At 38.6% G+C, this 24,167-nt stretch overlaps 1 protein-coding gene across 2 annotated transcripts in view; it reads left to right on the plus strand.

Moving 5' to 3' along the window:
• Positions 1-1,321: 1,321 nt before the first annotated feature.
• The window catches only part of med16 (mediator complex subunit 16), a 31,145-nt gene continuing 8,299 nt past the window's right edge, over positions 1,322-24,167 (plus strand). For both annotated transcript variants that reach the window (XR_007265149.1, XM_020533957.2), the window contains exons 1-9: positions 1,322-1,568; positions 3,364-3,471; positions 4,089-4,258; positions 4,464-4,895; positions 9,088-9,193; positions 10,955-11,107; positions 17,237-17,448; positions 17,980-18,186; positions 22,287-22,497. Coding sequence is in view for 1 of the 2 variants with exons in the window: in XM_020533957.2 (XP_020389546.2) it covers positions 1,322-1,568; positions 3,364-3,471; positions 4,089-4,258; positions 4,464-4,895; positions 9,088-9,193; positions 10,955-11,107; positions 17,237-17,448; positions 17,980-18,186; positions 22,287-22,497 (1,846 nt within the window). In the remaining variant the exon portion in view is untranslated. The remainder of the gene's footprint in view (positions 1,569-3,363; positions 3,472-4,088; positions 4,259-4,463; positions 4,896-9,087; positions 9,194-10,954; positions 11,108-17,236; positions 17,449-17,979; positions 18,187-22,286; positions 22,498-24,167) is intronic.

A 24,167-nucleotide genomic window follows, 5' to 3' on the forward strand; every position in this document is an offset into this window, starting at 1 on the left:
CTCCAGCATCTGCAGTTCCTACTATCTCTGGAGGAAAAACACCTTATTTTCCACTTGGGTACCTTGCAGCCCTCCCGACTCAATACAGTTCAATAATTTTAGGGCCTGAACTCTCCAACCCCACACAACAGGCCTTGTTATCGCATAACCTGCCATTACACATTTTACCTGTTGTTAGTCCCCTCTCATTTCACCATTACCTCCCTCCTAACCAGATCGTTATCCAATCCTTCATCTGTCCAATTGTTCTTCTCTCTCTTTGCGCTTTATCCCACCTATCATTTACTCCTGACTCCCTGCTATCCTCTGCATATAAACCAACATTTTCCTAGCTACCATCAATTCTGAGGAAGGGTCACCGAATTTGAAACGTTAACTCTGATTGATCTTCTAAGATGCTGTCAGACCTGCTGAGCTTTTTCAGCAATCTCTATTTTTGTTTCTGATTTATAATGTATTGCCTAAAAATGCCTGGTGGAGGTAAGTTGAAATGAAACAGTTGATGGGAAGCATCAAAATATATTTAAAGAGAAATAATGTGCAGGGTTACAGAGAAAAGGCAGGAGTTTGGCACCAAGTTGAAATGCTCAGAGGCTTTTGCAGACACAATGGACTGAATGGCCTCCTTCTGCACCATAGCAATTATGATTTAGAAACTATTTAGGTGACATTCATTCTCTTCAAGAATGATCCCCAGATTACAAAGTCATTTAAACATATCAAGTCCTGTGTTTAAAAAGTGATACACACCTAACAAATAACTATTAGGCCTATATAAATTTATATAATTTATTAATGTGCCCCAATAGAGAAGCTGTTGTTAAAATAAGGAAAATGCATCTGGAAAGGGGGTAGAAATGCTGAAAACGCAAAATAAAATTTAGAAAAACCGCAGCATCTACTATACAACAAAAAACTCATGGTAAAATAGGAACTGAAAGATCTACGCTTAAATTCTCACTTCACTTTCAGATAATGGAGTGATTTGTTGTTTTCTCCCAGTAATTTAAGTAAGGTACCAGTAAATGTATAAACACTTCAATATTTGGAATGGGTCAATGAGGGATTGCACCTTTGATTTTAACATTCCTTTAAAGTCAAAACAAAGAACAAAATCTGAAGGTTTGCACAAACAGGTTCTTAAACTAATCTCCTAGGGAAAAACATGTAAAACATGTTTGTATTTTCTACCATTTATCAATAATTTAAAAACTACAGAAATCCGTTAATTGACAAAACACTCGCATTTCAAACTGAAATCTCTCAAAGAGCTGCATCACATCAAGTAACGCATGCGCCATGTCAATGGGCCTATCCAAAGATGGGGCGCGCCTGCGCTGTGAATGCGGCAGGATGGGGCACGCCTGCGCTCTGTGTGCTGCGGGTCGGGCGCCTTTGCGCTCTGGACGTTGAGGCAGCAGTAAACATGGATATAGCGTATGTATGTGAGTGGGAGAAGCGGCCGAAGAGCAATTATTGTCCGTCTGTACAGCTGGTGTGTGCTTGGTCCTGCAGAAACCTGGTTGCCTTCACAACGGATCTGAAGAACGAGGAAGAGCAAGAACAAGGTAAGGTTTTGGGTCTGGTCTGCCTCATCTTTCCACTGTATTTGTTCAGATGTAATAAAGTTCATTTTGATTTAAAATTCTTAAGTATCTCCAGAGGCATGAATTTCTCTAACGTTTTGACCTAGCTTTTGGAAACATCTTGGAGAGCTTGGTAAACAGAGTGTGACTGTTGTTATGTGAACAGAAATGTGAATCCAATTGCAGAGAACAAGATCTCAACAATAATTTAAGGTGATAAACTTATGTTTAGGTTATCAATGTAAGGAAAGAAAGTCTTGCCACCTAATCTGAATCTATCATACTGCAGCTATCAATTTTTGCAGCTTGGTCAGGTACTTGTGCCTTCAAGCCTCACTTCAAAGAGTAGAGCACAAATCTAGGCTGACACATCAGTGAATTTAAGAGGGAATGTGCCATGAGAGAAGGTACCATCTTTGAATTGTTGGGGTCCTCTGAAATGTATGTTAAAGATGCCGAGGCACAATTTAGAGCAGGGCATGGCACTTCTTTCTGGCGTAGTTATTGTTGTTTATCTCTCAACCAATGTCTGAAAACAGATTTACAAGGTGTAGAACTGGATGAACACAGCAGGCCAAGCAGCATCAGAGGAGCAGGAAGGCTGACGTTTCGGGCCTAAACCCTTCTTCAGAAAACTTGGCCTGCTGTGTTCATCCAGCTGTACACCTTGTATATCTCAGATTCGCCAGCATCTGCAGTTCCTACTATCTCTGAAAACAGATTGGTGTTTTTATTTGCATTATTGTTTGTGAGATTTTGCTCCACAAAACTTGGCTTTCTGCATTTCCCAAATTACAATAGTGGCTTCATTGCAAGAAGTGCTTTAAGATATCCTGACATTGTGAAAAGTCCTATATAAATGTAATATTTATTTTTCTTGCACTGCATGCTTTTGACTTGACAATATTGAACAGTTTGTTTTTAATGCAAAGCCATATCTCTGAGGATTAAGATATTATATTCTGTTTGTTGGACATATAGTAAATATCAAATTGGATAGGTTCAAAGAATTACTGTGGCTATAAAAGCAGCGGGTTGTGAGAATTAAATTTGTTTCTGTCAGCAGGAAGAGGAGGAGAGACTGGCTTTAGATTATTTATTAAAATAAAACTTCCTGATTTAAACTCCAACCCAAATTTTTTTTTAAGTGTAACTAGAAATAAATGAAATGCTTTCAAATATACTGGAGTAATACCAAATATGATAAATATCCAAGATGCTGTCAGGAAACCTGTAACTTCTAAATAGAAGTCAAAACAGAGGACTGGAGTAAGTTAAAAATATTTGCGGTAACAGTTGAATATTGATGCCACAAGATAGTTGACCCAATCGCTTGTAAACAATTTCCCTATGTTCTGCCTCTTGCTGGATTTAAACATTTGCAAAAGATGATAACCAAAATTTTGAACAAGACGTGTGTTGCCAACTTGAACTATGTCAGTGCAGCGCACTTGTTAAAAGGAAAGGAATTTCCAACATACTGGAGTCTTGTTAAACCATTATTACTTTGCAATAATGAGTTCAAGCCCCAAGCTTTATTGTCTTGTGGGAGGTACCAAGTTTTGCATTCTTACTGCATGCTGACCAGTCCACCTGAAATTGAGCTTTCTTTCCCTTTACATTTGTTCCTAAACCTGGTATTTTTTCAGTATGTAGACCCAATCAACTTGCTCTGTGTTTCCAGAATTTTTTGATATTTTGTCTATTCATGGCTTAATTGAGAATATTTTAGCAATGAGACTGTACAGAGTTTCCTAACAGTATCTCTTTTTTATAGATCTTACTTATATGATTCACATTTTGGATACTGAGCATCCTTGGGATGTTTACTCTATTAACTCAGGACATCATGAAGTGATTACTTCTCTGGAGTGGGATCAATCTGGTAAGCCTTTTTTCATTAACCTGCAATCTCCCCCAGAACCACCAGATTCAATCGTAAAATGAACAGGCAAGCCTGGATATGTAGGAGCACCACAAATTTGATAAACAAATAACTATGCATAACAAATTATAATCTGATGAAGATCAGTTATCCTCTCTAATTGGTGGTGCCTGATGGTACGGAAAGTTTAGGGCTTAAGATCTGACCTGTTCAATGTTTTTCCCTATTGCCTGTGCTCTCATTTAAAGATGTGTTAGGTAGAAAGTTGAGATAATGTTTCTGCTTTATGCTGTATGTAAGAAAGCCACAAAATGCTTTACAGAGCGTGCCCTTGATTTTACCACATAATGCAGAGAAGAACTCTTTCTCAATGTTTTGCAGAGGAGTACTCACCCTGGTCAATGCTTCATAATGAATAGATGACATACACATTTCCTTTTGTGGATAGCTACTACATTGTTGACTGAATTATCTTCTGGCTTCAAATTTAATGTAGTTGGAAAGAAAAATGTAGTTGGAACTGAACGGTATCATAATTGTTATTAAAATGTATGTTTTTGAATTGAGTTGTCTATTTAAAATGTATATTATTTTGCTTCACTCTGTCTCCTTGTAAGGTTCTCGGTTATTATCTGCTGATGCTGATGGTCGGGTGAAATGCTGGAGTATGACTGATCATCTGGTAAACAGCTGGGATAACATAGTTGGGAGTTCAGTGGACGGGGATCCCATTGTAGCCTTGTCGTGGCTACACAATGGTGTCAAGTTGGCCTTGCATGTAGAAAAGGTATATGCTACAGTCAAAGTCTTCAGCAATATTTTAACTACCTGTCAAAATCCAGCATCTTGTCTGAAACAAAATTCAGTGCCCGATACAGTCAGTCACATGGCTGAGTGTAGCACAGAACTGCATTTTCTCTTTAATCTGTGAGCCTTAAGTTCTGGAACATTGAGATTGCTTTTATTTTATCTTTTACCTCATTCCCCATCAGTCTGGAGCATCCAATTTTGGTGAGAAGTTTTCTCGAGTGAAGTTCTCCCCTTCCTTGACACTTTTTGGAGGGAAGCCAATGGAAGGTTGGATTGCTGTAACCATTAGTGGTCTAGTGACTGTGTCGTTACTGAAACCAAGTGGACAGGTTCTCACTGCTACAGAGAGTTTATCACGTTTGAGAAGCAGAGTTGCCCTGGCAGACATTGCATTCACTGGTGGTGGGAACATCGTGGTGACTACTTCGGATGGCAGCAGCTCCTCTCCCGTTCAATTTTATAAAGTCTGTGTGAGTGTTGTAAATGAGAAATGCAAAATTGACACTGAACTGCTTCCATCACTCTTCATGCGTTGTACGACAGACAGTGCTCGAAAGGAGAAGTATCCGGCTGTCACACATCTGAAATTTTTAACAAGAGAGACATCTGAGCAGGTAATGTGATTTTTTCCTTATTTCTCCACCTGCATACCCCTGCTGCCAGTCCCACGCAAAGGCAGTTTTAAGTTAGAATTCAGGTATCTTCTGGTCAATGTGTTATAGTTCCATGTATTATCAAGAAGTCATTTCTGATGTAAATATATCTAAACATAACTAGTTTCATTGAGATTAGTATTTTGGTTGCCTTAAAGTCATAATCTTTTATGCCTATAGAGATGAAAAAGTCTCAGAATATACCGTCCATGCTGTTAGTGTGTGAGAATTGGTATTAGTATCCATATTGCATAAATATTGTGATGGTTGATGGGTAAGAGACTATTTACACTTTATCAAAATGACATTCAGTGAGGCTATAATCATTGAAATCTTCACTTATGAATCTGAATTCTTAATCCTGGTAGGCTGCCATTTTCTGTAGCTGACCTGAATAAAGGAAGCTGTGCTATAACTATGTCCATACGATTACCAATTTGATACTGAAAATCAGTGGAGATTAGAAATGCTTCACAAGTCTGACAACATTTCTGGACAGAGAAACAGCATTAATGATTCAGGACTGACCAGAAGTTAAGTTGTTTCTCCATAGATGCTACCAGATCTGCTGAGCATTCTCAGCAGTGTGTTTTTATTTCATATTATTAGCCACACCATGCTTTGTTCTTGTGCTGCTATAAATTGCCTGGCTACCAGAAGTATTACACTGTTGTTTCACATTCTTCATAGTCCTTTAGTTTCTTGATGTGTAAAGTGTCACCTTTCATAGAATGGTTACAGCACAGTCAGATGCTATTTGACTCATCATGCCTCAAAAGCAACTTATCATGTGCCACACCTCGCTTTGGCCCTGCACATAATTCCTTTTTAGATAACAATCCAATTCCCTTTTAAATGCCATGATTGAATTTGTCTCTAGCATATTCTAAGGCAGTGACATCTAGATCCTAACTATTTGCCACATAAAAAGTTATTTTTCATGCGGTCATTGCCAATTACCTTCAGTCTGTGCCCTTTGATCTCTATGCCTCTGGCATCTGGATAGGTATGTGAATAGGAAGGGTTTAGAGGAATATGGACCAAATGCTGGCAAATCCAACAAGATTAATTTACGATATCTGGTTGGCATGGACGAGTTGGACCAAAGGGTGTGTTTCCATTCTGTACAGCTCTTTGATTCTATGACTGTATTTGTCCTATTCTGACTCCTGATGATTTTGAATACATTCTGTCAATTTTCACAACCATCCATCTTTCAAGGAGAATAGTCACAGCTTCTCCAGTTTATTCACATAGCTGAAATCCCTCATTCCTGAAACCATCCTCAAATAAAAAACATTCCAAGAGGCGACCCACCCATTTGTGATTTACTAGGCATATTAAAGGCAGTGTTAAACTAAAATAAAATGCATATAATTATGCAAAGACAAGTCTCCGGTCAGTGGATTGTTTGGAATATAAAAAAAGGCCCAAAAACTTGAGGGAAAAATTAAAGCATAAGAGAAATTTACCCATAAATCTAAATAGAGTTAAATATTTAAAATACTTTAAATATTTATAAATATTTATTATATAAATATTTAAAGAATAGTGTCAACAAAGTGAATGCTGGCCCTATAAAATGTCAGACTAGAGAATTCATCTTGGAAAATAAGGAAACAGACAAATCGAACAAGTATTTTACATCGCCCTTCACTAGGGGTAAGAAATATAATATCCCAGAAGCAGCAATGAACCAGGAAATGGATGGGAGGGAGGCATTCAGGAAAATCACAGTCCCTAGAAAAGTAGTAATGAGTGAATTGCTGGAGCTGCGGGTTTACAAGCCTTGATCCCGATAGACTTCATTTTAGGGTCTTAGAAGAAGTGGCTAGTGAGGTAGTTAATGCATTGGTTTTAATTTTCCAAAACTCTTCTCAGAGTCAGAGACAATAGATTAGAAGGAAGTGAATGTAAGTCCTTTTTTCAAAATGGGAGAAAGATGGAAAGCAGGAAACCACAGGCCAGGTAGCTTAACATCTGTCATAAGGAAATGTTAGAAGCTATTATTAAATAAGTTAGAGAAACGCACTTGGATTAGTTCAAGGTAGTCATGCAGAATTGACATGACTTTGTGAAATGGAAATCAGGTTTGATTAACCTGTGAAGAGTTCTTTGAGGAGGTAACATATCCTGATAAAGGGGAACAGGTGGATGTACTATCCTTACATTTCCACTGGAATTTTATAAAGTGTCACATCCAAGATTATCGTGGAAATTAAAGGCTTGTCGTTTAGAGATAGCATGTTGTCGTGGACAGAAATTGGCTGGCTAACAGGAAGCAAGTATAAATGGGTTTTTTCAGGTTGGCAGGATTTGACAAGTGGTGTGTCACAGGGATCAGAGCTGGGACCTCAGCTGTTTACAGTTTATATAATGATTTAGTTGAAAGGGGGGAGATATGGTTGCCAAATTTGCTGGTGATACAAAGATAGGAAGAAACGTAAGTTGTGAAGAATACATACGCAGGTTACTAAAAGATATTGATAGGTTAAGTAAGCAAACAAAATGTGGAAAATGGAGAATAACATGAGAAAATGTGAAATTTTCCAATTTGGCAGGAAGAATAAAAAAAATGCATTATTTAAATGGTGAGAGTTTATAGCGCTCTGACATTCAGGGGGACCTGGGTGTCCTTGTGCATGAATTACAAAAGTTAGTCTGCAGTACTTAGGTAAGTTAATAGAATGTTGTTTACCATATGTGTAATTGAGTACAAAAGAAGGGAGGTTGTGCTTCAGTTACACAGGGCTCTGGTGAGGCCACATTCAGAACACTATGCTCAGTAGTGGACACCTTATTTAAGGAAACGTGTAAGTGCATTGGAGGTAGTTCAGACCAAGTCTACTAGACTAATACCTGGAATGTGCGGGTTATCTTATGTGAATAGGTCGGACAGTCTAGGCTTGTATTCTTTAGAGTTTAGAAGACTACAAGATGAATTGATTGAAACATGCAAAATCCTGAAGGTTCTTGATGGGGCAGATGTGGAGAGGATATTTCCTCTTAGAGAAGAATCTAAACTAGGGGTCACTGCTTAAAAAGCAGGGGTTGCTCATTTAAACAGAAATTAGGTGAAATTCTGTGTCTGAGGGTTGAAAGTCTTTGGAGTTCTTTTCCTGAAAAAAAAAAATGGATGGAGCAAAATCCTTGAATATTTTTTGAAGCAGTGGTAGATAGGTTCTTTTTAAGGGATTAAAATGTTTTCAGGGGTAGGCAGGTTTGTGGATTTGAGGTTACAATCCAATCAGCCATGTTCTTATTAAATGAGTGAGTAGACTCGAGGGCCAAATGATATACTTTTGCTCATGAATCTCATTATCTATTTCTGTACTGTCTCTCATGCCATCATGTTCTTCAGAATGGGTATATGGTAATGATCTATAATGCAAGGAATAGAAACTCCTTTAGAACAAGGGGTGCATTTACCATTAACAGGGAGTCATACATAGTCTACTGGTGCTGCCTGACCATAATTTTTTTTTATTTTTGTAACTCCTTATTGCTGCTTTGTAACTGTTTCTGTAGTGTCTGATTTTAACTGTACAGGTGCATGGGTTTTGAGTGCACTAAAATCAGCCCACTTATACGTTTGATAACTGCAAACAATGGTTTGACTTTTAAATTTTCACTCTTAGTAGTGCTTTAACGTGATCGTAATAAGGCCAAGAGCAAGATGTTCCCGACAGACATCTGAATCTTATGATCAGGCTTGAATCAGAAGATTGCATTGTACTGAGTAGTGAAATAATCACTCCTTGTGATTTTTCCCAGGATGGTCAATTAATCATAGGATGAATTTGCTGCTCCACTAAGATCTGTGGATGGGCTTTTGAAGCTGGAGGACCTATCAGAGGTCTTTATGCTTGAAGGCAGCAGAAGTCTGTAATGCTGATAATTCATTGAAAGAGGGCACATCAAACCTTTTTTCAACTTCTTTAAAGTTAAAAATAGTCAAAAAGGAGTGGGGTAAAAGGCTGGAAGCATTCTGTTGTACGTGACCTGGTAACTGAAATTGACTATTGGGAGGAAAGTAACAAATGGCAGCAAATCATTTCAAATTAAGAGAATGAATCTTTAGTTTCAGGTCTGTCAATATTACTAAAGTAAAAACTTGTGTGTCAAAGTAATTGACATTTCATGTCCCTTACAGGTATTACTGTGTGCTTCCAGCTTGACTGGCAGCATTGTAGAATGTTGGTCATTAAGGAAGGAAGGCTTACCAGTGAATAACATTTTTCAGCCAATTTCCCCTGTGGGTGAGTATGGATATTACTACTTCAAACAATGTTTCATGAAGTATAAATTGCAGATAGCAATGCTTGTCACTTAACCTGTTCTTTCAAAGAGGCTGCAAGTAGTATATTCATTGCGTGGCACAGTGGCTCAATGGTTAGCACTGCTGCCTCACAGCGCCAGGGGCCTGGGTTCGATTCCCCTTGGGCAACTGTCTGTGTGGAGTTTGCACGTTCTCCCCGTGTCTGTATGCGTTTCCTCCAGGTGCTCTGGTTTCCTCCCACAGTCTAAAGATGTGCAGGCTAGGTGGATTGGCCATTCTAAATTGCCCATAGTGTTCAGCGATGTGTAGATTAGGTGGGTTTGGAGAATGGGTCTGGGTGGGATGCTCTGAAGGTCAATGAGGACTTGTTGGGACCGAAGGGCCTGTTTCCACCCTATAGGGATTCTATGGATCTATGGATTCTATGGAGAATGTACACTCTTCTGTAACCTGGCTTTTATTAGTAAATCATGTTGGGTATGCTTCCCCCGTTTTGATGACTCCCCAATAAGTTGAACTTTGTGAGCTCTTCCTAAGTTGAGTCTGAGTACAAAGCTGAGATCAAACATTTTGTTGAAAAACTAGTCACGTAGCAGCTGTACTGTTCCTTTGCATGTGACAATTTTATTGGCTAAATGTGGATGTTAACATTTTGTGCTACTGCTATTGGACTCACCCCAGGTTCTTCACTCCATTGAAATAGCTGTTATGGTTTAATCAAAATCAAGTCAAATCGTGGTCTAAGAAACAAGTTTGACACTAGGCTAAGGAGAAGGGTTTCGGCATATAAACAATTCATGAAAAGGGCAGAATATTTGCGAATAATTGTAGACATAGGGTTCAAGAAGTTGGTATATTGCATTGTCTTTTACTTTTTAGCACTGGAAAAGGTAATTGTGATAGAATGGAAGGGACTACTCAGCCCATTGTATCTGTGCTAGATTTTGAATTAGCTCGATTCCTTTTCCAGGGATTGCTAATGAGTGAAATTTTTAGACGCATTGTTTTATATCTGTGATATTTCTTTGAAAAGTTCTGAGTAATTAAAATCAATGAGCTTCTTCAGCTGTGTATGAGGGAAATGACCAGGCTTGTCACATTCGTGAGATAGTTTCATAAACCATTTGTTGTAAATAATTAATGAAGCATCATTTAAAACAATGGTAACTTTTAATTTGATTGTACCAGGGATGGCAATCTCATTTTGTACTGAAAGCTAAGAGTTTTCCCAATTTCTGTCTCTCTTTAACACTGACCTAAGAGGTAGAATCTTGCTCTCGTAGCTGGATTAATATTCTTTGTGCTATTGCCCAAAGAGTCCATTCTTATCAGAAACTGCATGTGGTTTGGCTGGAATTTGGTATGACAATCAACTAAAAGGTAGAGGTCATGAATTTTGTATACCATTTTTGTATTCTGAAGCTTGTCATATTAACTGAGCTTTGAGTTTTCCTCTAGTTGTGTTAGTTCCCACATAAAGTGGTCTGTGAACTGAATATATCAGATACAACATGTTGCCTATATCATTGCTGAAATTGAATGCACCTTTTATTCATTGTAATAAAAACAAAATGGAAGAGGAATTAGTCAGATCTGTGGAAAGAGAAACAGAAATATTTTGCATCCAACACGACTTTTCTTCAGACATTTATGTTCAGTTTCTCCATCATTTTGTGATCTCCAATATCCTTGTATTTTTCTTTCATTCATAGTATTGTAATTTTTGATTTGCTTTGGTTAGGTGATAAACAACCAAGCATTCTGAAGTGGAGAATTCTATCTGCAACCAATGATCTGGATCGAGTAACAGCTGTGGGTTTACCTAAACTTCCAATTTCACTGACCAGCACCGACCTAAAGGTGGCGACAGACACCAAATTCTTCCCAGGACTTGGTTAGTGCTGTCCTTCACGTTAAATCCAAATGAAAATTTTGTTAATATTTTCCCAATTGTCCAATAAAATGTGGCATTATAAATCCTTGGTGTAGAACTTCTCAAGGACTTCATTCTCTGTTTAATAATGTTTGGTTATGTTATGGTGAGATTTAGAAATTGCTGAGCATAAACTAGTTGCTGAACAATAACTGCAGTAGCACACAATGGAAATCACTAAAGAGCAGCTATGATTGTAACTGAACAGAATGGCTTTCAGATCATCAAATCCCAGTCTGGTAGCTTAAGTAGAGTATGGTGTTTGAGTTACTGTATTTGATGGCGTACATTAGCATTGGAAATGGCTGCAGTCTATGGCTGCTTGTCATCTGTTTGCTGAAGTCCAATTCATATTGTTTTCAGGTCAGTTTGACTTTCCTTAGGAAGAGATTTACTGATGAAGAACAGTTGATCGAGTAAAACTTGACGATATACTGTATTGACAATGTCACTTTTGAAATTTATATTATAAAACTGATCATAGAATGGTTACAGCACAGAAGGAAGCAGTTCTGTCTAATTTGTTTGTGTTAGCTCTCTACAACAGCAACTCGCCTTGTTCCACTCATCTGCTTTCTTTCCCACAACCATGCAAATCATTACTCCACAGTGCTTATACACTTTTCCTTTTGAAAGTCCTAATTGTATCTGCCTCCATCATACGGTGTCTATTCTAGCTGCTAACCACTGGTTGCAGATTTTTTTTCTTATGGACATGCATGCAGACATACAACTTAGGAGCAAGAGTAGGTCACTTCAAAAGATTATGACTGATCTGATATTCCGCATTCCCGTCTATTCCTAATAACCTTTCATCCTTTGCTTATCAAGAATCCATCTACCTCTGTCAAAAAATATTCAAAGTCTATGCTTCCATTGTCTTTTGAGGAAGATTCACAATCCTCTGTGAGAAAATAATTCTCCTTCTCTCTGCCTTAAATAGGCAACCCCTGATTTTTTCAATAGTGATCACAAGAGGAACTATCCTTTGCACATGCACCCTATCAAGAACTCTCAGGACCTTGCATGTTTCAATTAAGTTGTCTCCTACTGTTTGAAACTCCAGCAGATGCAAGCTTACCTTGTCCAATATTTATTCACAGGAGAAGTCACCCATTGTATGGATTAGTCTGGTAAATCTCTGAACTGTAATAATGCTGTACACCATACTCTAGATGTACTCTACTTTTCTATTCAACTCATCTCACAATAAACAATTTCCTAATTACTTGTTATATTTTTGTTATCGGGGAGGCGATGACCTAGTGGTATTATGGCTGGACTCTTAACCCAGAGTCTCAGATAATGTTCTGGGGACCTGGATTCAAATCCCGCCACAGCAGATGGTAGAATTTGAATTCAATAAATATCTGGAATTAGAGTCTAATGCTGATCATGAATCAATTGTTGATTGCTGGGAAAAACCCATCTGGTTCACTAATGTCCTTTTAGGGAAGGAAACTGCCATCCTTACCCGATCTGGCCTAGATGTGACTCCAGACCCACAGCAATGTGGTTGATTCTTAATTGACCTCTGGACGATTAGGATTGGGCAATAAATGCCCTCATCCTGTGAATGAATAAAGAAAAAAAAAAAATGCATGCCAGCTTTTGGTGATTCATACAGTAGGATTTACAGATCCCTCTGTATCTCAAAGCTCTGCATTCTGTCACCATTTAGATAATATGATTTTTTTTCTTATTCTTCCTGCCAAAATGGACAATTTCACATTCTTTCAAACTCTACTGTATATCCTGGATCTTTGCCCACTCACTTAATCTATATTATCCCATTGTATCTACCTTATTTTCTTTTCACAACTTATTTTCCTATCTGTTCTTGTATTGTATAGTGTCACCATTGGTTCTTTTACTAATCACTTCAGACAATGACCTCTAGTTCTAAAGTCTTACGCCAATGGGAACAGTTCCTCACTCAATATTCTGTCTAAACCCATCATGATTTTCAGTACTTTTATGATGCAGCCTCTTTAACATCTCTAAGGGAAGACCTGCAGTCTCTCCAGTATATCCAGTTAACAGAAGTCTCTCATACCTTAAATCATTCTTGTAATGCAACAGGTTTATTTGAAATCTCAAGCTTTCAGAGCATGACAAAGGGGCTCTGAAAACCTGTGATTTCAAATAAACCTGTTGCACTATAACTTGGTGTCGTGTGATTTCTGACCTTGTCCATCCCAGTCCAACACTGGCACCTCCACATCATTCTTGCAAAAGTCTGGAACCTTTGTATCCTTCTTACTGTACCCAGAATCGATAACTAATGCCACTGTTGAAGCTGATGCAGTGTTTTAAAACAGTTCATCGTAGCTTCCTTGCTTTTGTACTCTGTCTTCATTTATATAGTCTAGGATTCTGTATGCCTTTGTTTCTTTCTTGGTCTACCTTCCAATCTTCAGTGATTGTCACAGTCATAGATTGGTGCATGCATACCCTCAACTGTCTCTGTTCTTGCACTTCTTTAAAATTTTGCCCTTTGTTTTATATTTCCTCTCTTTGTACTTTATATGAAAATGTGTCATTTGCCACACTACTCTGCATTAAGTTTTATTTCCCTCTTGTCCAACATTCCAACTGCCTATCTGTGACCTCTGAAGACTGTTACCAGCCTCATAGTTTAAGGTAATTCCAAGTTTTGTATGAATTTTTAAACTGTGTGCACATGCATTACATCCGGTAATTCGTATATATTAGTAAAGCAGTGATCCTAATGCTGATTCCAGGGAACTCTGTTATGTACCTCCCTCCAATCCAATAAAAAAACATACAACACTGCTGTACTTCCTATAGCTTGGCCATGTTTGTATCCATGTTGTCGCTGTCTACACTTACTTCATAAATTTCAATGGTGCAAGCTAATCAGTTATGTGCCACTTTTTCAAGACTTTGGAAGTCCAACAACTGCATTACCTTCTTCAACCATCTCTGTGAGGTCATGAAAAGATCACACATGCTTTCCTTTAACAAATCCATGCTGACTTTACCAATTAATCCATACTTGTCCACTGACTATTAACTTTATTCCATATTATTGTCTTTTGAATATTTCCCACCTCTAGGGTTTAACTCTGGGCCGTGATGGTTGGGTATATCCTTGGATATTTTTCAATTAATGTAACATTTGCAATTCTTCAGTCCTCGGCTACCATTCCTTATCCAGGAAGGATGGGAAGTTTGTGGACCAAAAGCAGAAATTGCTGGAGAAACTCAGAAGGTCTGGCAACATTTGTGGAGAGTATGCAAAGTTAATGTTTTGAATCCAGTGACCCTTCTTGATAGTAGCTAGGCAATGTAGGTTTATAGCTGAAGGGGGAAGGAGTGAGCAGTAGGTGGAGATGAGTTGGGCAAACAAAGCGACAGATGATAGTATGCCAGAGAGAAAGAAAAGCTGAAAATAGAAACCTTTTTAAGTAGCTTTGCTGAAAGTAATCCCTGTCATGACAGGGTCTGTATTGTGGGAGTGGGTAAAGGACATGGAAGAACGCGTTCAGGTTCTAAAACTGTTGAACTCTTTACTGAACCTAGAAGTCTGCAGAATTCCCAAGTGGAAACTCGGGGTCATTTTTGTGGACAGGGCAAGGGATTTCCATAGAGTGGTCGACCAGTCTGCATTTTGCCTCCACAGTGTAGAGGAGACCATATTATGAGCAGTGAATACAGTAGACTAGAGAGAGTAGAAGAATATGACTTGTGCCACCTCAATTTCCACCCTAATTTGTCTCAGCAACCTTGCATTCCATTTGGTCAAGGTGATTTATCAATTTTAAAGTACAGCCAATCTTTCTAATGCCTTATCATTTCTGCCCATCTAACATCTAACTACATTTTCCTTCAGTATGATTCTGACAGCATCTTCATCCTAGATAAAGACAAATTCAAAACACTAATGTTGGTACCTCAGCTTTGCCCTCTACCTCTATCTACATCTGTTTTTTTTTCCTTCTTTGGCTTCACCACAAAGACCTATTATATGTAAGTGCTTACAGAAAATGTTTGGATTCCATTTTATGTTAGTTATGCCATTGTCATTGGGTAAATCACATTTGTTCACATGCCTGACACAAGACTTCGAAAACAGTCTATCTGCTCCCTGAAAATGTGTAATGTCCCTATAGACTTGTTGGAATTTCTAGCCCAACACTGCCTAAACTGGAGAAGAAGCATTCACAAAGGTGCTAGTCATCTTGAGCATCTCTGACAGGTCCAGCTGGTGGCCAAGCGAAGCAGTAGAAACAATGTGCAAAATCCCAAGCCACCTGCCTGCCTGTTCAAGCACCACCTGCGCCACTTCTGGCAGGGTATAAAGATCTAGGAATGGACTATTTAGTCATCTTGGGACCAAAAACTCTGGAGTGCAAGTAAATCATACTTTGTCTGAAGGGACTGCCTAAGAAGATGGAGTTATGCCAGTGGTTCTCTCTCGCTCTCTCTCTGCCTCACATATTTGCTTTTTTGCTTCCCCTCTGAACTTCCAATTTTCAGCCTGATCATCTTTATATTATCGATCTGACATCTGTCATTCTCATCAGTCAGGGAGTTCTGACTTTTGTTGCATTACATTATCTGAGTCCATAGTGGGAATGTACCTTATAGGTACCAGTTGTGACTGCCAATCTTTGACTGCAATTTACCTTGGGCAGATTCATTTTCATCCCAATTAAAATGGACATCTTCTATTTTAGTATGTTTTTTTTCGACTTCAGTTTGCTACTTATCCTTTTCTGTGGTTAACCTAAACTTTACACCATGATCATAGTTGTCTGCAAGTTCCTCAACTGACATTTGACCTCTCGCACATTCTCCAGAACCAGATCCAGTAAGACCTCTTTCCTCATTCAGGTAGAAAATTCTCCTTCAGCTTTAAAACTCTATCCCCTCTGTGTTCTTTAAACTATTCCTATCCTAGACTATAATAGGTTAATTGATGCCTCACAGTATGATTACTTTAATTTCAGCATCTCTCTGCAGTATCCTTGCAAAGTTGCTGTTCTATATTTCTCCCAGTAGCTGATGGTCTATAGAAAATAATCAAAAGTGTATGGTACCTTTATTGTTTGTCTAACCAAATAGATCCTGTTCTTGATCTCTTCAGGGTGTCTCTTCTCTACAGCACTGTAATTTTCTCCATAATCATTATAACCACCTAATTTCCTTCCTTTATTTCCTTGTGTTTTCTGAACACAGTGTATTCTGACAGTTTTCGAGCTGGGTCTTCATTATCATCACAACATCATGTGGCTATTTTTGCCTGCAACTCACCAATCTTACTCGCCACACTTTGAGTCATAGAGCTCTACAGCATGGAGACAGACCCTTTGGTCCAGCTCGTCCATGCCAACCAGATATCCTAAATAATTCTAGTCCCATTTGCCAGCATTTGGCCCATATCCCTGTAAACCCGTCCAAATGCCTTTTAAATGCTGTAATTGTACCTGATTCTACCACTTCCTCTGGAAGCTCATTCCATACATGCATCACCCTCTGCATGAAAAAGTTGCCCCTTAGGTCACTTTTAAATCTTTTCTCTCTCTCACCTTAATCCTATGCCTTCTAGTTTTGGACACCCCCATCCCGGGGAAAAGACCTTGGCCATTCACCCTATCCACTGTGCATACATGCACTGTAAACCTAATTTAAACCCTTTGCCTATACCTGTTGGTTTGAGACAACCAAATACTGAAGTCTTAAATTTCTCCAGGTCATGACACTTATTGCACTTATTGTTGTTAAGAACTTAAAGTTTCCTGGACTTCCCACATTGAACTAGATGTGCACTCCGTCAGGTTGTGGTGAACCTGCTCTATTTAATAGACTATCAAAACTTAACAGAAATTATGAAAGACTTGCCAAAAATGGGTTTATCTCTTATTATATTCTTTATAACTGTGCTATTTTCATCAGGTAGTTGTTTGTTGAACAAGTATGTGATAGCTTTTTGTTCCATACATTGACTTAAATATCCTATACTAATGATAACCAATGATAATCTCTGGGCTGCAGGAGTATATTGTGTCTGATGTAGACAACACTTTTGTACTAACTTCTAAACCTTTGTTTTCTTATGTTTAGGACTTGCATTAGCATTCCATGACGGAACTATTCACATTGTTCACAGGCTTTCACTACAAACAATGGGAGTTTTCTATAGCACTCCCTCTCAGCGACCAACAGATGACCAAGCTATTAAACGACAGCGTACAACTGCATCTTCTGTACACTTCAAAGCATTACAGTTGTCCTGGACTTCATTGGCACTGGTAGGAATAGACAATCATGGAAAGGTGAGAACAAAGTCAGATTAATTAAAAAGTACATTTAGAAAAAATTAGCAAAATTAGGCAGTCATTTCAAATTTTGAAAATGCATTCTTGCAGAAAAATGCTATGCACTGCAGAAACATTTTCCCACTCACCACACCTTTCCTATTTGTGGACTACTTAAGTGAATTTGCATTTTATTTTCCAATGACTTGCAGTCTTTCTCATGGAGCTGGACTGGTTGGATTAATCTTGAATCAGTGACACTGAGTGTTAATACGTGTCCCAGCTCCCCAACTCTTACTTAGTGGCAATAGTATAAGGAAATTGTAAGCATATTATAAGAAAAAGCTACTTAACCAACTTTTGGAAAGTTCTTCATGGTTTGAAAGTTGATTTATTTTTGATAAAATTATAGAAATAAACTGTGAAAGAGTCAATTCTGCTCTTGTGTGTGAATTTTTAGAGGAATTACTACAGTATTCACAATGAAATTTTACATTGTCCTTTTCCTTAAAATTTTGAAGGCTGGCTTGATATCTTGTTCCCTCACAGTTAAGTATGCTGAGGATCTCACCTTCAATGGGTCACACATTAGATATGAACACATCACTGCGTCACCTGCTTTTTCTACTGGAGTACTGCATGGTGACTGGTTACGATTGGTGGGACATTCTTTTGCACGTGCAGCCTAACATGGTGCAAAACCTAGTGGAGAAATTACATGAGGAATATACACGCCAGAATCAGGCTTTGCAACAGGTAAAAGATAAACGGAGTGTCACGTTGTGCCTGTTACATAACGTGTCTGTATGTAATACTCACTTGTTTTTGGATTAACCACTTTCACTGATTATTAAACCTCTATATACAAACAAAAGCCTAGCTAAACCCTATCTTACCGACAAAATGTGAGCTCAGGGAACACAGCCCTCAACTTGGAGAGTGATGAAGGCATGGAATTGAGGTCAGGTTTGGCAATTCTGCAACTTTCTGCAGCACTGATAAATCAGTTCATTTAGTCAGTTTAGTATCTTCTAAATTGTGTTGGTTAAGAGTCCGTTCACTAAATCAGAAGACTTTTGCTACGGGAGTCAGTTAGGAAAATGCTATTTATGGCTTCAGATATTTGAAACTGTGCTTTTTATCATTGGTACTCATTATATTTTCACAGCTGAGTACTTAACATATAACCTAATCCTTAATTACATAATCACAGCATGTTACAACAGAAAAACGAGATCATATGGCCTGACATAGCCTTGCAGATTATTGAAACTTATCCAGTTGAGTTCATATTGAAAAACAAAAAGAAACAAATTTATCCACTTCCTTTTTAAAAAGGATTTCTCTGTGTGATGGGGCCCATTCTAGTTTTGACAACATTTTGAAGTGGACTACGTATATAGATATATATTTCATGTAACAATTTTAGAATGTTATAAAAACATATCTGGCTTACATGTAGTTACAGATCTGCAGCAATGTGGTTCACTGTTACCTGCCCTCTGAAATGGCTTGAGGGCCAATCCATTCATCTCCAGTTATGATGGACAACAAATACTGTTCACATCCTGTATAAGAATAAAGAAAAAAATTAGCAGTGTAGAATTTTTGTACATTTTCGTATCCTTGCTTGTTCACTTCCTCAGTTTTTCTTAAAACTATTCAAAAATATAGCCCTTTGAGTAGGCATCTTCAAGTGTAATATTTGGCTTGGTGGTGGCACATGTGCTTAAATTTGGCTTCCACTGGAATGATTTGAGCGCATGGGTGGCACGATGACTTAATGGTTAGCACTGCTGCCTCACAGTGCCAGGGATCTGGGTTTGATTCCAGTCTTGGGTGACTGTCTGTATAGAGTTTGCACATTCTCCCCATTTCTATGTGGGTTTCTACCAAGTGCTCCCGTTTCCTCCCACAGCCCAAAGATGTGCATGTTAGGTGGATTGGCCATGATAAATTGCCCCATAGTGTCCAGGAATATGCAGGAAAAGGGGATAGAGGGACTGGGTCTGGGTGGGATGCTATTTGGAGGGTCGGTGCAGACTTGATGGGCGAAAAGGCGTCTTTCCACACAGTAGGGATTCTACATAATCTAGGCACTTCTGTTCCATGTTAAGGGTGTGCTGCTTTGTTGAAGGTACTGCCTTGGAGTTAAAGAATGAAACCGATCATCACCACCACCGACACGAAAAACAAATGTCACCACCTGTTTTCTCAAATATAAGCCTATATAACACTTCAATAAGGAACAAAGGAGTACTCCTGGTGTCCAAGCTGACATATATTCCACAATTCACACTTAAAACAAATTTCTGAACCAACATACAAATATCTGAGATAGTAGGAACTGCAGATGCTGGAGAATCTGAGATAGCAAGGTGTAGAGCTGGATGAACACAACAGGCCAAGCAGCATCGGAGGATCAGGAAGGCTGACGTTTCGGGCCTAGACCCTTCATCAGAAAATATCTGAACTATGACCAGGAAATGCTGGAAATACTCAGACCTAGCAACATCTGTGGGGAGGGAAAGAGTTAACATTTCAGGCCAATGATTTTCTTCAGAATGGGATTTTTAAAAAGTAAGTAAAATGTAAGGAGGTAGGAAAAGATAGGATGGAAGACAGAAGAGATTAAATGACAAAAGCGTCATGGTGCAAGAAAAATAGTGGCAATGGAACAAATAAAGAAAAAAATTCTTTCTAGAGAAAAATCAAAATCATCGTCTAACAAAGCAAAAGGAAACAAAATCAGTCAGAAGTTTTGATCTAAAACTGCTACACATGATACTGAGTTTGGTAGGCTATCAAATTCCATGTGGCAGACACAGCTGAGGTATTGTTCCTTGAGCTTGCATTGAACTCCAGTGCAAGGAGGTTTAGGACAATAAAGTCAGAGGGTGAACAAGATGGAGAACTAAATTGCAGGAGATCAGAAACTGAGAAGAACTAGAGGTGGAACAGAGATGTGACACAAAGCAATCATTCCATCTGTGTTTTAGTGACCCCAAGGTAGTGGAGACTGCATTGTGAGCAATAAGTACAGTATATTAAAATGGATGTAGAGTTAAATCATTGTTTCACCTGGAAGGAGCATGCCAGGCCTTTGAGGAAACCCCTGTCATGATTCTTGGAGGAAGGGAAAGGGATGAGAACAGAAATGGAGTGGATGTGGTCCAGGGGCCTGACAGCTAAGCTTGGGCCTAATCTTCATTTATCAGCCTCAAATCTTGACAGATCATTCACCTTTCACCACCAGTGTGAAGTCACCATAAAGACCTCTTTCAGTTGTATTCCAAAGGGACTGTTCCCTCCTCAATATCCTGATTCATTCCTCAATGTTCCTGACTTTCTGCCTGCACCTTTCGTGATAGTGCAGGAAATGTGATATGAGTCCTTTTATTTCCTTGTGGTCTAAGGCCTTAAAGCTTCCTAGCAAGTAGAACAGTGATTTTATTTGTTATTTCTAAATCTAGTATACTGAATTGCTGAATGATGATATGATCTCCTGTACATTTGGAGACCAAACACAGATTGAACGTGCAACTTCAAAAGCTCTTCTATTCAATCTGCAAGTGTGATTCAAATATCTAGTCACCTGGCATTTTAATTCTCCACCATGGCTCCCACTCTGACTACTTGTCCTTGGGCTCCTGCAGTGTTCCAGTGAAACTCAACATAAATGTAGAACAACGTCTCATCTTTTTATGAAGTACTCTACAGCTTTCTGGATTGAAACGTGAGTTCAGAAATTTTAGGTCATATCCTCAGCTACCACAATGGTTCCATTTTCTTTGGTATTGTTTTTTCCTCATTGTCATTTAATCTTTTTTTGTCACATAGAACTGGTGTCACAAACCTTCTCTATTGTACATTTTCCCATCCTACCCTTTATCACTTGCTCAAAACCAGTGACATCTGTAGGTTGTCCTGCATTGTTAGCATTGTTTCTCTCTCATGGATGCTACCAGAACATTTCCAGCATTTTTGCTTTTACACCTACAACTGGTTTTGTGTTTTTTCTTTAATTCATTTGCTGTTTGTGTTTTTATAAAAATGTTCTTTCATGGATATGGCATCCCAACCAAGGCCAGCATTTATTGCCCATTCTTAATTGGCCTGAAATGAGTTGTTTTCTAGGCAAGAGTTATTCATATTCCTCTGTTTCTGGAGTAGTGTGCAGCACAGACCATGTTAAGGATATCAGATTTCCTCCATTAAAGGATGTTAGTAAAGCAGATGGGTATTTATGACAATCGATAATATTTTGATCATCATTATTGAAGCTAGCTTTCAATTCTGGATTTTATTGATTCCAAATCACACTAGCTGCTATGATCGGATTTGAATGTGTGTCCTCTGAACGTTAACCTGGGCTGCTGATTTCCAGCTCAGGATTTGCCACAATGTCACCATCTCCCCTTGAAAATTTACTGTCTTGTTTCCACCATTACAGCAATGACTGTATTTCAGAAGTGCTAAAATAGCTGCATAGCATTTGAGATGAGATTGTTAAAGTATTCCATAATTACAGCTTAGTTTTTCTGGAGTTCATAGCTTAAAAAAGTACTTGGCTGCTTCAAGAAATTAATATCTGCTAGCTTTTGATGCTTTTTTTTAGCGTATCTGATTAGTGTCAATGTTAGACTTAGAGTACAGCTGCATTGTGATAGCTGAAGATTACATTTTGCATATGATATAACATTCCATCTATAGGCCAGAGTCGTCCAACGTTCCTTGAGTGATATCTTGGGATAGCAATGAGCTTTGCTCAGTTTGTTAAAATATTCCTTCCTTGGAAACTTTGGAGCACTCTTTCTGTGCACACATTTAAGTTGTTTTGTTTGCTTTGATTTAAGGTTCTGTCTACTCGAATTATTGCCATGAAAGCATCTTTGTGTAAGCTGTCAACAAACACATTGGCAAGAGCCTGTGACTTCCATGCAAAGCTGTTGTTGATTGCAATTGGTTCCACACTTAAATCACTCCTTCGACCACACCTGCTCAACACACCAGACAAGAGCCCTGGAGAACGATTGACTGAAATCTGCTGTAAAAATACTGACACTGGTATGTGCCTGATTTGTGTATGTAGGCCAAGTGATGGAAATGTAAGCCTTCTGATTCTCCAGTTTAGATACTGCTGCTAATATTTGCAGGTTTCAGTTATAAATTAAAGATGTTTTTAAAGGCAAGAGAAGCTGTAGTAAAATTCTGACTTTCATTGTTCTAGCTGTTTATTTTTAAATGCAGTTGCCCCCTTTCTTCCAAACCCAAGGCAAATACACATGGAGCTTGGATCATTGCTTTAAGTTTTGTTCATCTTTAAAGTCGTTGAATTAGTTAACTAATTTCTACATCTTAAGATAAAGTTGGACGGTTTATAGATAAATTTAGAACTGCACTGTCACAGCCCCAGGACATCACAGCTGATGTTCATCAGAGTAATGTTCAGGTCCAACGATGTTCAGCTACATTGTCAGTGAATGACCTTTCCTCCATCATAAAGTCATAAGTGGGAATATTTAATGATGATGGCTCGATGTTCAGAACTATTCACAATTCCTCATACTGAAACAGCCCATGTCCATATGCAGTAAAACCTGGTCAACATTCAGGCTTGGGCTGATAAGTGATACTAATGTGGGCAATGACCATCTCCACCAAAAGAAAATCTAATTGCTTCCCATTGACATTCAGTGGCCTTACCATTGTTGAATTGTGCAGTTTACTACTGACCAGAAATTGAACTGGAATAGCCATATAAATACTGTGGTTACAAGAGCAGGTCAGAGCCAAGGAATTCTGCAAAGAGTAACTTGTCTCCTGTTTCCCCACTGCGAGGCACAATTTGGGAGTGTGATGGAATACTGATCACTTCCCAAATCGATTCAACAACGCTCAAGAAACTTGACGCCATCCAGGATAAAGCAGCCCATTTACTCCATTCACCATAAATATTTCCTGCACCACTGGCACACAGGATTGTATTGTGTACGAGAGACAAGATACACTGCAACAGCTCACCAAGTCTGTTTAACATCTTCCAAACTCATGACTCCTCCTCCTTAGAAGGACAAGGGCAGTGAACTCCTGGAGAGCTTAGGTGGGTTATAGGGGATGGGTCTGGGTGGGATGCTCCAAGGGTCGGTGTGGACTTGTTGGGCTGAAGGGCCTGTTTCCACACTGTAGGGATTCTGTGATTCTATGATTGTATCATTTCTCTCTTTGTTTTGTTGCAGTTAGGGTACATTTCAAAAAACTTACAAGCTTTGAAACTACAGTTTCTATCACAAAATACAAGCTAAGATAAAGGTGCACTTGCAATTCACATAATAAACAACATAATTACTATTTTCTCTGCTTAAAGTGTACTAACAAGCATCTCTTGTTGACTGCCTCAATCCTACGTGAAGCAGTTTACCTAAAAGCAAAGTAATGACTGCATCTGTCTGTTCCCAAATTTATCTATGACAACGCATCTTTATAATGACTTAGCATGCGTTTGGATTTTCTCAAACAAAAATGTGAATGAATTATTTTACTTTCAGTGCTACTCTTCTATTCTGTAATCCATGTGAATAATTTATATTTGTACTGCAGTTTCACAACCCTTTCTTCAGACCCCCTAGGTCAACCATGAAACTCTGTGTTTACAAAGCTGCTTTCAGCTTTCTTTTGTTTGTAGACTATAGATATATTTATGGCAGAGCTTTAGGAAATGTAGAGTCACATGAGTA

The sequence above is a fragment of the Rhincodon typus genome, chromosome 29, assembly GCF_021869965.1.
Source record: "Rhincodon typus isolate 14 chromosome 29, sRhiTyp1.1, whole genome shotgun sequence".
Classification (NCBI taxonomy): domain Eukaryota; kingdom Metazoa; phylum Chordata; class Chondrichthyes; order Orectolobiformes; family Rhincodontidae; genus Rhincodon; species Rhincodon typus.